The sequence below is a fragment of the Misgurnus anguillicaudatus genome, chromosome 8, assembly GCF_027580225.2.
Source record: "Misgurnus anguillicaudatus chromosome 8, ASM2758022v2, whole genome shotgun sequence".
NCBI classification, from domain to species: Eukaryota; Metazoa; Chordata; class Actinopteri; order Cypriniformes; family Cobitidae; genus Misgurnus; species Misgurnus anguillicaudatus.
The window spans coordinates 31,922,860-31,941,563 of NC_073344.2; the positions used below are offsets into that span (position 1 = coordinate 31,922,860).

At 38.0% G+C, this 18,704-nt stretch overlaps 1 protein-coding gene across 1 annotated transcript in view; it reads left to right on the forward strand.

Annotated features, from left to right (window-relative positions):
* Nucleotides 1–2,690: 2,690 nt before the first annotated feature.
* The window catches only part of bcl11ab (BCL11 transcription factor A b), a 32,017-nt gene continuing 16,003 nt past the window's right edge, over nt 2,691–18,704 (forward strand). Inside the window, exons 1-2 of the mRNA XM_055213820.2 lie at nt 2,691–3,065; nt 5,117–5,443. Coding sequence (XP_055069795.1) covers nt 3,011–3,065; nt 5,117–5,443 — 382 coding nt within the window. The 5' untranslated portion in view covers nt 2,691–3,010. The remainder of the gene's footprint in view (nt 3,066–5,116; nt 5,444–18,704) is intronic.

The window sequence follows — 18,704 nt, forward strand, 5'->3', positions numbered from 1 at the left end:
AAGGTAAACTCCCCTTCCTTGAGCAATAGCAGGCAACTGCAGGATCTCTTAAATCCTAATTTCTAATTCTAATCGAGTGACTTCAGTCTCCTCACAAAAGCTCAAAATGTGTTTAGTGCCAAGGTCACACTAAATACTGACTGATGCCTGAAGAAGACTGTTCTTTAATCTTGTGTAAATAAAGAGTTTGGGTTCCAAAACAAAATAACTAAAACATTTTCTTTTCAAAAATCTTGTTTTTTGATTTTGCATTCTAATTAATATCAATCAAACTGCAGTTGGTTTGTTTAAGCCTTCATCATTAAAAAATACAGCTATGTAGCACAATAAAACACAATAAAACATGATAACATAATAATAAACATGTTATGACAAAAATTTTAAAGTTATTTCGTTTTTGAACCAAACTCTTCACATATTTCTTGTATTTTCTGTTTGTATCTTAATAAAAAGAGTGAAAAATAAATATGGATGACATTTGCTAAAACAACAAAGCTTGTAGTGGTGGCCTAACTTTTGCACAATATAATATATATATATATATACTTAGTGTTATTATCATTATTATTATTAAGTTCTCAGATAGCATACAGAAAAAACAAAGAATATTTATCTAAATAAATAAATTACTATTTTTAGATTACTACAATGAAATAACATTTTCTTGAGTTGTATTTCTATACTTTTACAAAAATGTAAAACAACTACAATGTATCATCATAAATGTTTATTTGTAGCCTGTACAAAATTGTGACAAGATTATTATGCAGTTTATGTCTTTTACTATATAGACGGTTTCACCGGACGCACGTCTGGATCCGAACTTTACTTCCGGTTTCGGTTTGTTAATGGTCTGACTAGTTGCTAAACTGATCTCTTGAACAAATGCCTCGTCGAAAATAACAAATGTTTTGGTTTCCTAGGTAATCAATGTGTTGTTTTTTTGTTTGTTATGTAAATAAAGTACTTTATTGTTATTTATTATTAGCGGAGTTTACCGGACCGCGACAGCTGCTTGTTTATGTTGTTACTGCTGAAACCGTCTATACCTTACCTACTAACATAAAAAAGAATAATAATAAAAGCAACATAAGTCGAGGTTTTAGTGATTTAAATCTGGACTCAATCAGATTCTTAGCAACTTCTGTAAAGTGTCTGTTATACTATTATACTATAGGTGCCATAGAATAAAAATCCAATCTCAACATAACACCAACTGTGATGTCACAGTCGAGATGTATACGCCCCAACATTAAATTACACATTAAGTTAATTACAAAGTTGTCAAAATGCTAAAAACAACGTTGTGACTGCTGAGGTAGCGCTAGATGCTAGTTAATGCTACATGCTAGTGTTTATGCTAAAGTTCTACTTAACTTTACAGTTACGTTTGCAGGTTTATACTAAAAAAAGCACACAAACTTACCACTCAGAAACGTCCATTAACATTCTCTAAACAATTAGTTGTTTCTCAAAATCTGTATTTTTATCTGATACAGTCTCAAACATATAAGGTATGTTTACTATGAGCTACTGACATGAGCCTCAGAGCAAAGCAGAGCAATCAGAGCAGAGTTCAACATTATTATTCATAACCTTTTCAAATAGGGCAATTTCATTCAAAGGACAAATCCTATGGTTGTAAATGGACATCTAAAAACGTTTCTGGGTCATTTTTGCACTCCATAAAGTTACATACCTTCTATGTAAATATCAAAGAATTACAAAGAAATTACAATTTAACATACTATTTCAATGCATTCTTTGGCACCTTTAAAGGGGACATATTATGAAAATCTGACTTTTTCCATGTTTAAGTGCTATAATTGTGTCCCCAGTGCTTCTATCAACCTAGAAAATGTTAAAAAGATCAACCCAATAACTTAGTTTTGGTAAACCATTTTCTGCAAGCATGTGAATAAATAGGTCATTGTAATTTGGCCCTTATTGTGATGTCAGAATAAGGTAATACCGCCCCCTTTATCTGCACTATCCAACCACAGCACAACCATTTAGTATGGAGAGAAAGAGAGAGATAAAATATTTCACAGCACAATTGAGTTTCAATTGCAACAAACCACCATCATTGTGATCAGTGGTTGCACTTCATCCGCTCATTTGCATTTTAAATGACACACCCAAAACGGCACACTTTTGCTCAGACCTAGTTTAAGACTTAGTTTACATCTTAAAAAAAATCTCATAATATGTCCCCTTTAAGGAATAAAAATAAATTTACCACTCTTAAATAATCGAACAGCAGAGGGCGCAATTGATTTTGATAGTAGCCTACCTCATACCAACTTCTCAATTGTGATAGAATCTACAAGACCACAAGTTTGTTTTTGTTTGGTCACAGTTAAGTTTGATTAGTTCTTTATGCAAACTATATTGGGGAAAATATATAATCTAACAAAATAGTTTGCATTAAGTATGTAATAGTATAGTAATATCTATACATGACTATTTGAAAAGTCTAATCAGTGTTGTACTCATTACAATTGAGTATTTAATTAAGACTTGGCTTGGTTTTCAACTTTATAATTCAAGAAGAAGTAGACACAACAAGCAGAGTCTAGTCTCTCTCTCTCTCTCTCTCTCTCTCTCTCTTTTTCTCTCTCACCCTCCCCATTGGCTGCTGGGGTCTGTCGTTCACATGCAACCCATCATTGGTTTTTATCACTCTCACCCCCCTCCCACTCAGGCTCCCTCCTCCTGCTGGTGTTTGTAGGTCCATGTCCATCATCTACCTCTGGACGGTCAAGTTCGCTGGCGCGTCACATCCGCACTTGAACCTTCAGCAGCGCAGGAGACTTCGCGTACTTTCTCCTCCACACTTCTCTGAAAGAGGCAATGAAGCCCAGCGCACGCGTCCTGCTACACGGGTCTCTCCTGTACTGTTATCTATAGTTAATTTGGGATACTTGATGCATCGCTGAAGATCTTTTCCTCTGGGATCTCCACGAATCTGGCTGTTCCCAATGTGAGCCCGGCTGAGAGCGCGTCCAACATGTCTCGCCGCAAGCAGGGCAGACCTCAGCACTTAAGCAAGCGGGACTTTTCCCGTAAGTTCAAAGAAATCTTTTTTTCTTCTGTTTTCATCACTTAAATACTTGATATGAATACGTTTTGGTGAGTTTAGAAAGACGCGTCTCGTATAACACAGCGAAGAGTGTTTTGATTTTCCGCAATGCATGAAGGCTGGGTTTGCATGTGTGTCTGTTATGTATATTTATTGATTCAATTGTTGAGCCTGTAAATAGTAGTGCATGAATGTGTGGACGTGAATTAAACGTGATTTTAGCCTAATCGTGGACTGTATTCAAAATACAGGTATGTAGATTTTGCTCTGGAAAAAGTCAGACGCTCTTAGCTTTTAAATTTGTGCTGTGCATTAGTTTAAGTGCATTTTAATTAGTAAGTTATAATCTTTAGTCAGTATTTATAGGTATACTGTTTTTTTTATTGTTTATAGGTACGCTTCCGTTTTATCGAATATGGAGATGTTGGTTTAACGTGCATTTTAAATGTTAAGCCTGTTTAAATCCCATGCGAGGTTTTCCCACGGCCCTTTAAGTGTGTTTAATGTTACCGCCAAAGTCTAAAAACCATAAACTTCACTACAAATGTTAACATTCACATCAATTCTGTTTAAAAGTCGACCCTGAACTAGGTTTGTGAGCGTTTTAAGTCATTTTTAGATAGCTTTGCTTGTACGGACGCCGCACCGTGCGATATGAGTTGCACTATTTAGCCGCTAGGGGGCAGAATATTAATAAATGAAGGGCTATGGGAGATAAAATGAACTTGAACTTGGTCTTGTTCTGGCTAACCTTTTGTCACTTTATTAAGTGTTCCCACACATATCCATTTACAAACTACGTTACTTTATGTTAACATTGTTTTGGTGTCATTAATGATCATTGGGTTCAAGGTGTGTGGACATGGAGTAGGTACACAAAAGTTCAATCTCTTAAAGGGATAGTTCACCCAAAAAAGGAAAATTCTGTCATCATTTTCTCATCCTCATGACCTGTATGAATTTGATGAACACAAAAAATTATATTTTCATAAATGATGGTAAGCACACAGCTGATAGTAACCATTGACTTCCATAGTAGGAAAAACAAATATGATAGGAGTCAATGGGTACCGTCAACTGTGTCCTTACCATCATTTATCAACATATCTTCTGTGTTCTTCAATAATTCATACAGACTACAACATGAAGATGAGAAAATGATGACAGATTTTTCAACTATCCCTTAAAAACATAATATTTGTGAAATGCAGATACTTGCAGCCAGAAAGTGTATTATTCATTTATCATGCAGACAACATGTTTAAAATAGTAAACTGTAATTTTAGAAGTGATTATGGCAAAAACTCTTTTTACAAGACCTACAAGAGGTTAAAATTCAATTTTTTACTCCTCTTCTCATCTCTGTGACCCACAACTTTGTCCCACACGACCTGACACACAATTAGGGTTAACCTGTCACCGATGGCAACCGTCTCCCTCAGCCCAGTTCAGGCTCATGATCGTTTTGATCGCTCTTTCATACGCTCTGTCTCTCTGCCCATCTGGGAACTACCCCACATATTCCCCTCAATAGCTAACCTCGGTTCAGAGCATTCGAGCACTTTTAACAAAATGGGTTCCAATCATCTCGAAGTCAAATGAGAATCTATTTTTTGATTCTCAGAGGTGTTGGATTCATTAAGACGTGAGATTGGCAGGATAATGAACAGGGTCACGCAACTACCGATGTTTTTCTTCATCTTTTGTTTCTCATATACTCTTAATCTTCATTTGATTGGCTGTGAATATTTCTGGCAACATATATGCTGCGGTTACAATGCATTGTAGCTTCACAATATCTGTGATTAGTAATCCATCACTTTTAGCTTACACTCTTTCATATACATCCATGTTTGCACCTCGCCAACCCACTGAGACATTTAACGCCTCCAGTACTGCAAATCTTTGGTAGCGGTGGTGGTTATAATTATCACTTATGGTAAATGTATAATTATCACCTGTCAAGTCATTATCAGCTTTCGATATAGTGCGTTCACCATATCTCACACTTTCTTTGTGTTTTCCATGGTGCAGCCGAGCCTGTGACGGCAGATATCCCTGAGGACGGGGAAAGCCATCTCGGATCGGAACCATCCACACCTAAAGGCGATCCGGATCTTCTCACCTGTGGCCAGTGTCACTCCAGGTTTCCTTTGGCTGACATACTGCTGTTTATCGAACACAAACGCAGGCAATGTCAGGGGCGCTTATGCACGGACAAAGGTTCAGACGAGCCGTCGTCGCCTCCACGCGCAGACCTGCGCATCCCCGTGGAGGTGGCTGTTCAGGTCTCACCCCGCGAAGAGGAGCATTTTGCCTCCACACCACATGGATTACGGCCCAAGCAGGAACCTATGACAGGTAGAGTAACTGATGTTTATGTTGGAGCTCGCAAACATTTTTGAGAGATACCCTGATGAATGCACATATATCAGATTTCTCCTTATCAGATGCACTATACAGCCAACAGCTTTCTTGGACTGTGATTGGTCCATGTTTTCACAATACTGGAAAAAACAATAGTAGTAGAGGAAAATAATAGAAAAAAATGACCTGTGTGGGTTTAGCAGTTGTTCCCAGTTGGTGTTGTTTTTTAGAAGGTTGTATCTGAATAAATGCATGGCTACAGGATTAGAAAGGAAATGAAAATATGCAAAATTATGGTAGAGGATGGCACTAGCAATGCCAAGGTCATAGGTTTGATTTCCAGATTGCACCAATTCATATAATGTGTATAGCCTGCACTGTATTATGATTACCTTTAGATAGTAGTGTCTGCCAAATTCATGAATGTTAATGTGTTATTGTTTCTATTCAATTTCATTATTACGATTGGCATCCTTCCAGCAGACCTGAACAGAAATAAAACACACCATGCAATAAAAATATCCTAAACATTTACAGTTTATTGCTACAGGTTTTTTAGGACTTTTGTAAAAGTCTTGGATAGGAATCACATGGAGATTGTTCATATTTGCAATTTTGGAAGTTGGCATTTGTCTCACTGTGCGTTCACACCAGTCGCGGTAGAGGCGGAAAATGCGCTATTCGCGCGTAGTTGGACGCTTGAACATTTTGAGTTTACTCGGTTCATTTGCGCGTGAAACAGTGATGCGCGCGTTGATCCGAAATAAGCGGGTGCCTGTGGTCACCCGCGGATACGAGTCATCCAAAAATGTTTTTTATGATATTTGGGTCGTGGTCGGTCTGGTCGTTTGAAATAAAGATGCCAATTAACTACTTTAAACAATTACTGCTTTTAAAAAATGCGGGCAAGGGAGCGGGTCGGGTACAATATTATTTTTTTTTGCGGGCGTGGTAGTTGAAAACGTCGGTCGGGTGCGGGTTGTTTATACATTGACCCGCGCATCACTGGCGTAAAAGTCTAATCATTCCAGACATTTGGAAATTCGCGTAATGGGAGGGGCTTCTGCGACTCCGTTCACTTCCTGTAATCACGTCATTACTAGAGCAAGCTCCTACGCATCGCGAATATCCGCCAAAGTTCAGATTTTTCAATTGCATGTACAGGGCACCTAGTGTGCGTAAAAGTCCCATGATCATTCTTTAAATAGGCCGCAATATGTTTGATTGGACACAAGACAGAAGAGGTGTGGTCGACTTTGTGGCATCACAAAAACGTCAAGCGCGTGAGTTATTCGGGAGTCGACAGCTCTATATGGGTATTTTGATGTCTTGGCAGCGCTGTATAAACTCGTACACACACTTCGGCATGGTTTAAGGAACGACTTATCGCGAGACAAGAAATTACATTTTAGTCGCATAACATCGGTTAATGCAAACGGCGTCATTTGCAATAGTTTTTTGTCGACATTTACAAAATAACGCTAAAGTTTTAGTAACACAGCTAATTTTGCAAGTTATGCTTAGCCTACTATTATCGTAGATCATATTTGCAATAGACATTTCTTGTTGAAAGTGACACGCTACTATCCATGTAGTCCATCTGTGTGTGTTTCCAGACAGGTCACACGCCTTCACTGTTACATGTAAAGAAGACCACGCGTGATGTAAAGTCTGCGGTCGAGTCGTGCAAGCAGATGTCCGTCACAACAGATGGAATTCTGTATCGGCTGTAAATGGTGAATCTGTTGAAGGTTCACGCTCTGGAAAATTTGCATGATAAACAATATAAGATATGCATGTGGACACAGCCGCTTTTAATACCCCCCTCCCCGAACAACACCCCATCAGACCCCTATTTTATTCAAGTCTGAAAGCCCTCGAGCAGACCAGACGATCAGGCTGGGCAATAACCCCCTTTAGACAGACCCCCCTAAACCCCCTTATCTGCTATCTCTCTCCTTTCTAGGGCTATTTACTTAAGTACATCCATGTGAAGCCATTTTCTCTGAGGCGTGTATATGGGATTGTGCGTGTTATTACTGTTTTGTGAGTTTTCATCCATGGTCTCAGATTTTAAAAGCGGCCTTCGTTTGGTAAACGCATGGAATGGAGCTTTGAAGTTAGCAGCTATATTTCGCTGCACAGATCACATTTACATGACATGTGCAAGTACATCACGTAATAAATTTGAGTGCAATGGGCTATCCAAAGGCGTCTGGTGTTCTTGGCTCACTCTTTTTTGACATCTTTGGCGCTCATCCACTGTTCTCTTACCAGGGAGAGTTATGGATCATTAGCTGGGGGAGAGTTTGTGGAACAGCTTGGGGATCCCCAAAAGTGCATTGTCAGAAGAACTTTACAAGCGTGTAGTTTTATAATCTAGCTTTACATAAAAGAAAGAAACTGAGGAAACTGAATAGTACTTTCGATTAAGTTCCTCTCATGTCATTTATGTGAAAAGATCTTTAAAGATTGAGATATGTATTGCTGAAACACATTTCAGAGACTGCAAACTATATAGCTAGTACTGAATAGTGGAGTTACACTGTAATAAAATGTACTCCACTTTCATAAAAAATATTGGATAATTTACTTACACCCATGTCATTCAAGATGTTTCTTTTTTTCTTTCTTTCTTTTTTTCCATAATCGAAAAGAAATTAAGTTTTTTAAGGAAAACATTCCAGGATTTTATTCCATATAGTACTTTAGTGGATCTCAACGGTTTACAGTTTCAATGCAGCTTCAAAGGGACTTAACGATCCCAGCCGAGGCATGAAGGGGGTCGCACACCGGCCGCACAGCTCAGCGTCGCGTCAAGTCGCGTCTAGGACAACTCGGAGGTATCGTAAACCGGAAGTGCACATTAAATAGCACGAGCTTCGTCAGATAGCGGCTACTTCAAAATGCAAAATATACGTTAGCAGCCAATGTTAAGCGTTAATGATTTGATACAAATATGATGTTATTTAATGTTAAACTATGTAAGTGGCGCTCTGTGGCGCGACAGGGATTTGAGCAACTTCCTGAGTCGTAGCTGGGCGGCGCGGACAGACGCCACCTGTTGGCGCCGGTGTGCGTATACTCATAGAAAGCACGGCCGGTGTGCGACCCCCTTAAGGGTCTTTTCTAGAGAAACAATCATAATTTTTGCAAAAAAATTATTTTAAACCACAACTTTTGTCCTGCGCTAGCCGTGTGATGCGCCAGTGCGGCCTTACGTATTATGTAATCACGTCGAAAGGTCTTACATTACATATGTGAAACGGACACTTGTGGACGATTTCAAACCATTAACTGACACAAAGACATTAATTAGTATCATTTCACAAACAACGTCTGAACGGTCCTCTTTCTCCACACTTGTAAACACTGGAGCGGTAGTTTCGCATACGTCACGCATGACCTTTCGCCGAGATTACGTAATACGTAAAGTTGCGCTGGCCCATCACAAAGGTTGTGGTTTAAAAATACATATTTTTAAGTGTTTTTGGCAAAAATTTAGCAAAAATCGGTTGGGATCGTTTAGAGCCCTTTGAAGCTGCATTAAAAATGCTCTTTTAAACCGCATTGACACTGTAAACTGTTGAGGTCCACTTAAGTCCACCGTATGGAGAAAAATCCTGGAATGTTTTCCTCAAAAAACTTTCTTTCCACATTTATGTGTTCAGGATTATTTGGGGAGGGCTAAAACGGTGGCACGATGACGCACAATCGCGAACATCCCTTCAGGTTGGAGCAGTATTTAAAAGTTGAACGAGACGGCAGATTTCATGCTAGTGGGTAGGGCTGGGTATCGATTCAGATGTTCCAGATCGATTCGATTTCGATTCACAAGCTATCAAATCGATTCGATTTTGATTCTCGATTCCGATTCTCGGATCGGTTTTTATACTCGATTCTCGATTCAACTCAATGAATATAGATTTAAAAGTTTACAAGTGGGTAATTAATAAAAAGAAATTAAAAGCCACAACACTAACGTTGTCGTCTTGCTTGCGAAATCTAAAATACTTCCATACCTCTTACTTTTTATGTGAAGGTGGCATCAACGTCGATTAAGCACCTAAAACCGCCATTTGAAGCAGTGAATGAAAGAATGACAGGCTCCTTGGTAACATCGCGCAAGGCAAAAGAGGATAACATCTTGTGAAGAAGACTAGTAATTAGATTAACGTTAATCTTACGTTCAATGTTTTAAAAAAAATATATGGAAAAAAAATCTATTCTGCTCTTTGAGAATAAATTCTGAATTGACCACGTTTAAAAAAAACGATTAATCGAAAAATCATTTTTTTTGCACAGCCCTACTAGTGGCTGTGGTTTTTTTAATGATTCAAATTTGGCTGGATGGTCAATAAGACATTTTTCTTTGGTGTGACAAATTAAGAACACATTTAATATCGGACTTTTTTTGTGGATTTTAAGATGAAGCACATGAGACAATAAAATGCAGCTCAGATTTTGGCAACTAAGAGCATACTCTGAATTGAGTTATGTTTCTATGTGGTTTGATGCTGTATGTAGATTAAATATGGTTTGGTTAATGTTTACATTACGGAAGCATTAGGTTGATGTGTCGGTTCGCGCTGAGGTTCAGTGTTTGTGTCTGTGGTTGTGTGGTGTTCTGGGACTGCCTAAACACAACATGACAGCGGGTTTGACTTGGCAGACGTCTCCAAAGGCTTCCCTTTCAGTGGGCATATGGTAGGACATTGGCACCGAGCAAGCGAGAAAGTGTTTGCGTGTACGTAGTAAAGTTTAGCTTTGTACTTGACACAAGTGCCCCGCTGTGTGACATGCTGTAGTACATCCAGATTATTTTAAACATTAGTTTTATCATTATTATGTATGCAGGTTTTTAGGTCTCCTATTCGATGAAAAGGCTTCATGTAGTGTCTGTAATCAATATGCCACACAGCAGTGGCTTTTGTAAAGCAAATTCTAGCACAGAAAGCCTATAAATGGTCACAGAAATTGAATCCTGAAATTGTATTGTTTTGAAAAGGTTATAGTTTTACAATGCACACACACATTGCAGGAGGACATATGTGGTGATACATATTTACGCATACACACCTCAATGTTCATATATATAGTGTTGTGACAGAAACCCCTTTCAGCGTGAAGCTGTACAATAATCGGATCTGTCAGTAGCATATGATATTGTGTGTGTGTGTGTGTGTGTGCGCGCGTGCGTCTGTGTGGCCGGCCAGCTGAGCTGTGGACACATTTTCTCCAGAGATGCTTTGCTGTGTTTAGTGTTTGCCTGGGGAATACAAAACTGCCTAAAGGTGTACAGAAAATACTGTACAATTTATAATGGACATTTATTTATTTTTTTGCAAAAACATCAAGCAGGAATGAGGTGAAATAGTATAGATGGGTGATTCTCGCGAAATTAGACTTATGAGGTGTCATGAAACATTTTGATAAAAAAAGTAAATGCAAAGTAAGAGTATCAAAATAAGAAGCATACAGTTACAAACATCTCTTCACATACTATTTTGCAAATGATTTTAAATAACATCATACAAACCTTTTTTTTTCACATTTAGGGGAAAATGTTCATTACCGCAACGTGTCCATGACTGGATTTGGGTTCTTTGACATGGGAATATTTATAATTAAAAATCTAAAAAAAAAAGCTTAAGTGCATGTTATACTATAAACATTTACAGTAAAGAAACATGTGATATATGGTGATAATTGGTAAATTTAAAGACAAAAATAAGGAAAATAAATGTGTCAAAGGCCAATTTTCTCATTCTCCGCAACAATTTTCAATCATTGCTTTTTTTTAATTGTTGGAAGGGACATAATTGATTGTGACACTCAAGATGGCTCTCCAGATAAAAGTTATGTTTGTCATAGTACCTAGACAACTTTTTAGTTCTCATTACCGAAACATGAGTTTGTAAATGCATATATTTAATGTAATATCATGTTGCGGTAATGATCATTTTTTATAATGATAATCTAAAAAATTTAAAATAATTCTATAGGAAATATTTTTTAAATCCTATAAAAATATGGTTATAGTAAGTTCAGACCTTAATCTATGTGCAAAAAAATGTCTTCAAGGGCACTGTCTAAATCTGGATTTTGTGAGAATCACCCAGATACGTTAAAGCATGATAAATTAATTTAAATATTTTACACACATTTATTCACACCGTGTCATTCAAAATCTGTGACTTTATCCTCTGTGTGAAACAAAGATGATATCTTGAGAAATGTCTCAGTGGTTTTGTGTCCATGATGTCAGCTGTTTGCTTGCCAAGGTTTATCAAAATGTCTTCTTTGTGTTCGGCAAAAGAAAGTCAAATAGGTTTGCAAGGACATGAAGGCAAGTAAATGATGACAAAATTTTCATTTTTGGGCAAACTTTTTCTTTAAGCTAGAGGGATGTGACTTTGGGCCACAAAACTAGTCATAAGGGTAATTTTTTGGGAATTAAGATTTATACATCATCTGAAAGCTGAATATATAAGCTTTCCATTGATGTATGGTAGAGAGGAATAATGAGAAAATCACCTTTAAAGTTGTCCAAATGAAGTCCTTAGCAACACATTATTACTAATGATAATTTTTTTATATATATATTTACGGTAAAAAATGTACAAAATATCTTCATGGAGCATGATGTTTACTTAATATCCTAATAAAAATTTATAATTTTGACCCATACAATGTATTGTTGGCTATTGCTACAAATATATGACTGGTTCACAAATTTGTTCTGTTGATTGGCTCCCATAAAAGATTTTACCCATGTGGTCTTTTATTGTGAGGCTGTGAGCACTGTGTATGGTGACCCTTGTTTGCTGATTCTGGGTGTTGTCAAGACAAAAGTCTTATTGTAAAATGTTGAACTGTTTGTATGATGTATGTTCATGTGTACTGTATGTGTGGGGTCCGCAGCTGGTATGTCTTATCAGTCCTCTATAGAATGAGATAAAGACCCTGGCGGCCCATACTGTCTGTATAGATCCTTGAAGATATCTTTGATCCCTATGTCTCTATTTCTCTCCTTTGTTTAATTTTTGCGTCTTTACCAATGATTTTACATGCATCTCAAACCTCTTTTGGTTGATTCTTGTGCATTGGGGTTGATGGGTGACTGTAAAATTGCTACACTAACACTGTATATCAAAACTGACAAATTTCACTGTTAAAAAAAGCATCTGCAAACATACTTAAGATGCTCTGGTTTTCTTTCCGCTTGACTTTCATTTCCGCCATTTTTTCAAAGGTTTGAGCACTGTGCCATTGAAAAAAACAAATGCGCATTTAAAGCGCAGTGCGAATAGTGCCGTGAAGAGGCAGATTAATTCGTTCAGTTCTTTGAACCCGAGTATTTAATTTTGCTCTTTTTATTGCACTAGACACACTGAAGTGGAATGTAACAAAATGTTTATGCTTTTATCTAGTTGCTCTCTCTCTCTCTCTCTCTTTCACTTTCTCTCTCTCTCTCTCTCTCTTTCACTTTCTCTCTCCCTCGCTGTCTCTTTCTGAATCTGAGTGATAATATTCTGTGGCTCATTTGAATTTGAAGCACTTCTTTAATCTTCAAAGCCCTGATTGCTTTATGAATATGCATGCTACATACAGACTTTAGTTCATTACCTTGTTGTAAATTTTAATGACCATTAGTCCCTCTAGGTAATTGCCAATTATTTTGCATATTTGATTAGCCCATTATGAGCTCATTCGGCTGATTTGCGACGCGCGAAGATGGTCTGAATCACTAGAGAAATAAACAGAAAATTGCGCTATGCCTCAAAAACATAATTTGGGATTTTTAAAGTTTTTTCCTGTATTTCCTATATTGTCCCGAATATAAGATGACCCCTTCCCTTCAAAGTTTTCATGAACACCAACTCTTTATTTTAGAAAGAAAATGATTTAATAAAAAAAACTTTTCACAAGTCAAAGTGGACCAGTTGGGTTCTCCACATTCTTTATTACTTTGGCATATAGTACCATATATAACCTGCAGTCCATCTGGACTTAGTAACAATTAGCCTAGGCTGTCCACCTCATTGTGATAAAACACGTAGCATATTAATATTTCATTAACAGTAGAAGTCTGCCTTACTGTAAATGACTGTCGTTTATCAGGATGCTTTAATCCAGGTGAACTTGTTTGTGTATTTGGCGCCACCTACCACATTTTTGCGCGTTTACAGTATGATTGACATGTAGAAGGGTTAGTTGTAACACTTGCTAAAAATTAAGTTTGCGGGCAAATATTTCAATACCATTTTGTCTATATACTTAGTGGATATTGTTTATATATCTGTCTATAATAGACAGGTATCCACACTGTATTCATTCATCCAGCCCTTTTCTAACAATAGTTCAATTATAAATGGATACAACTGTCTAAATGTGAGAAAAAGCTGCACAATGAAAACAAAACATTTTTTATAGGCCTATGTGAAACAATGTGTAATAACCATACTACAGTTTCAAAATCAAATTCTGAGATAATGATCATCAAAGTCTAATTTTAGACATTCATTTCATTATGATTTCAATCTTTGACGTGACCTTATTCAATCAATATTAAAGATATGAACTAAAATAAATTTGACACAAATTTTAGATAAGACAGGCACATTTATTTTGTTGGCAGCCAGCAATCATTCGTGTGTAGCCTATTTAAAACAACGGCAAGAATAACGTTAGCTGTTTTCATATCGTAAGGGCTGAGTGGTTAACAGCGTTACAATTAACCCCGCTGGGTCAAAATATTTTCAAGCCCACCAAAAAATTTGCTAAGAGCTGCAGACATATTTCAAAACGATGCTATGTTTTAGACAACAAGACACTGATTAATATGACATAGCACTGGATTTGGTACCTTACACAAAAAACATATGATGAAAAAATGTTCTTACATGCCAGCAAAACACTTGTTCATTAATAACTCTCTGGATAAACATTATACATTTCCAATAATTTGCGGGAGATCGTCTTTTGGCAGCGTGAAAAAATACCGGAAATACAAAACGCTGAACCTTGTGCAACAATGTTAACAGTTTGTGTTACAACTAACCCCGCGTTTTTGCCCCACGCAACCTAATCGTAGAGCTCGAATATAAGACAATGCCGTTAATTGAGAGAAATTTCCGTTGAAAAAAAATGTTAATGTCTTATATTCGGGACAATGCAGTATTTTTGTTAAAATTAGATATCTCCTTTACGATCTCTTTTTTTATAACAATGAACGTTTCATGATAGTAAACTAACGCCTACATCCCATGCGCCAGTTGTGTGTCAAAGACCTAAATGATTTATTATTTCAAAGTTATGTAGTATATAGATATGGATTAGTCCTACACTTCAACTACTTTTTTCAACCTGATCTCACGAGAAAACTTAACTATTTTTAGTTGGCGATTTGTGTATAAATTCATACGATATGAACTGAACAAAAATGTGCGATTGTTTACCCACCTCTGAACCTAACGTCACTGTGGCGAAATTAGATCGTACTTAAGCGCACAAATTAAATTCATAAATTAGCCACTTCGTAAAATAGTTACGAATTACCGTGAGATTGTGTCGATTATTTTATATATTTAAACAAGAGCAGTTGAATGAGGATTGTGCTTTGTATATTTTCACAGACACATTTGCTCTTGATCCAGACATCAAAACATAAGGTTGAACAACAACAGATTTATTCGGATTTACTATGAAAAATATACTGTAACTGAAAACTTCCTCTCCAGTCTAGAGAGCATTTATTGCAACTGAGTTATAAAAACAACAGATCAACTTTGTGATGTCAAATTATACTGGACTCGACAGCAAAATCAAGACGATCCCTTTGATGTATTTGAAGGTATTCGGATGAGGTACTTAAAGGTAGCTCAGTGAGATTTTGCTCATGAAGGCACATTAAGTATGTTTAACGAAACCACACACTTGCAATGCAACCACCAAGCATTAACATGTTTGCGTAAACAGTACAGTAAAATCAGGTGATATAAAACCCATCAGTCACCCGCTTGTAAGTTAATTCTTGTTCCTAATGGACTGTTATCTTGCAGTGTGATGTGGGTCCGTAGACACTCACGGTCCGTCATCGCCTGCAGCTGGCGGTACCTTTAGCTGGCCCATCACAGGTGCTGGCCCTCCTCCGGAGTCTGACTTAACCCTGTGTCTATGTCATGGGGTGTGAGAAGAGGCCTGCGGGGAGGCCGACAGGGACACAATGGGAGGATTGTGCTCAGGGCGGGGGGCTCGGAGGCTAAGGCGGCCCTGGCTGTGGCCAAACAGGTCGGGCCAGACAGCATGATAGATGGCTTTGTTTAAGGGTCCCGGGGTGGGGCCTGAACTTGAGGCACTTTGTTTATTCTGAATAGAGCAGGGGGGAAGACGCCGGAATGATCTATGTTTCGATCACCGAGGAGCTCTAGAGGAACCTCAGCAACCAAAGCGTGTAAGGAAACCATAGTTTTGGTTAAAAATTCGCTTGAGATCAAGAGGGATATGCTGAAATCGTATACGGTAAAAAGACTTTCTTTCTTAGGTGAAATGCTGATGAATTTTTACACTGCTTACTTCCATGCATTAAAAAAGTGGATGGTGACCAAAAAGCTCCAAAAAACACCATATCATAACAGTTGTTCATGTGACTAAAGTCTTATAAAGCCATACAGTAGCCACAGTATGTGCGAGAAATTAAGTTTGGAATGGCAATCCTGGTTGCCACTGACTTGAACTACATAAAGCTTATACTTTAAAAATGAACGAAAGATTGGAAGAAGAACTGAGGAAGAGTAGTGACGGCCGGCCATGTGTTCTTTAGGTTAAAAGAGGGTCAGGCCAAAAACACTGGAGGAGGGGCTGTCCTCGCACCCCGACGGCGGCTGTCCATTTCAAGATCATCTTGGCCGACCTCCAAGTCTTTTGAATCTGACTAGACAAGCACACATACACGTACACAAATACCTGTCGCCTATATATCAAATGCCACTAGAGTTGTTTGGGTTTTTGTTTTTTGCCCTGAAGGAAGAAAAGGGGTTCTTACGGCTGGACCAGTTCAAACCGGTTGGTTGGCCTTGGCTTTACTTGCATGCCTGTTTTAAACTCAAAACGTGCAAATGCACGCACAAGAAAAAGCCAAGACACGAGTTGGTTTGGTGATATACTGTACAGTACATTCTGTATGTGAAGGCAACATTGGTTCCTGATTGAAAATAAAGATGGATATGTGTTGCATAAATATGTTCGTTTGCATACTTTACACTTGCCTATCAATTGACCCTCGCATTTGCATATGTATTTATGCAGATTTTTTGAGGGGGCTCTCACACGCAGCAGGGGTCTCCGTGTGCCACGGTTTCTCAGCGTGCATTTGTGCGTCTTTTGTGTTTTATTCTGTCTCTGTGTAAGTTTGTCTGTTTTCTCGATCTGTTTTTGCCATCGTCTCCTTTTGATGCATCTCCCATCTTTCGCTATGTGTGCAAATGCAATTGCCCTTCCGTGTCTCCGACCCCGCAAAGTGGGACACCACTTCCAGATGGTGCTCCGTAGCTTTGTTTGGTAAGTGAATACTTGAGCTGTACTCTGCCTATCAATATCCCCTCTGAATGTGAAGAGACGCAGCCCGTCTATTGGATATACATTCGCCACATTCTCCTGCTGCATTCGCGTCCATGAATAGTTTTAGTTATTCCACATCTCTGTTTACTATAGATATGATTTATTTTGTGAAAGCGATGTTTCAACTGGCCGAACCATCAACATCAAAATGGAGGTCTATCAAATGTGCCCTCCTTGAGCTGACTCTATTCTGAGGATCTTAGGGAGTAGAAACTATGGCTGGGAAATAACTTGACCTTTCCTTGTTATTGCTTCTTTGTGACATAAAGAAGAATTTTACTTATTTTTTTAAGGAATCATAGATAGAAAAATCTAACTGCAATTCCAAACAGCAGATGACTCCAGGCAGGAATGTAGAAGTCTTCCGCTTGAGAGGATTCAAGAGAACGCAGTCAAGCAAAATTTTGAATGTTGAAATCACACACAAATGTCTTTTAATTGGTTTATTTCGTACAAAAATGTCAACTTTATTGTTAAGTTTTTTTCCATGTATCTCTGCACAAGATCAACATGCTTGAATGCTTTGCGGACCCTTTATACAAATGGTACAAGACCAAGTTGGCAGGGCAGCTAGAGGGTTTTTTTGGCACTCTCGTCGATGGCGATGTGAACATACAGTTTACATGCATACTTTTCTCCTGAGGATCAGATTGCAGATCAGACTACACCACCTCTTTCAATACGATGGAAATTAGCATGCAATCGACCTCAAACTTATTGATTAAGGTGTTTACATGAAGGCTTTTCAATCCGATTGAGCCATCAATCTGATTATGAATGGATTATTCGGTTGTATGTTATCGTAGATACTGAGACTTTGAAGTGTTGAAGGAAGAAAAGTAATGGATAAGATCTTTGCAATATCAAACATTTTTCAGCTAAACATCAATGCGAGCTTAATAGGATAGTCACCCCAAAATAAAAATTACCCCATAATTTACTTAGCCTTAAGCCATCATCGATATATATGTTTTTTTTTAAACAAAGTTCAATTCAATTAAATTGTTCAATTCAATTTTATTTATATAGCGCTTTTCACAATTTGGTAATTGTATCAAAGCAGCTTTACATTAATAGAAGCAGTGAAAAGCACAGAAAATCGACAGATAGCACAACATAATACACGATAGCACAAGCAGCTAAATTTGCTACGGCTATAAATCAACATTCAAGCGAATGTATTACTAATGTAACGTATAGAAGTTAAGCCCAAGAAGGCTGCCTCCCCGGGTTGAAAACCCCTCTAGGAGAAAAAACCCCCAGACTTTTTAGCCGGGGAAGTAAAAAAAGTCCTAGGAGGGAAAAACCCTTGGGATATATATATATATGCGCATTGAAACGGATAAGGAGATTAAGCGTGGTTCTGCCGGTGGTCATTGGTCAGGCATCAGCTGGGCATCACGTTGAAGAACAGCCAGTAGATCAGAGGTGTGCCGACTTTCACATTTACCGGAACTGGATCTGTTTGTCTCATTGTCCTCGGGATCATGGACGAGACAGGGAGAGAGAAACAAAATCTTATTAGCGTAGGGGCCGTTCACATGTAAAGCAAGTGTCACACAGTGATGTGGTTTAAGTCAGCTCGGTTCCGGACAGGCTAACTATTGCTGGTTAAGTGTATTACATATAGTTG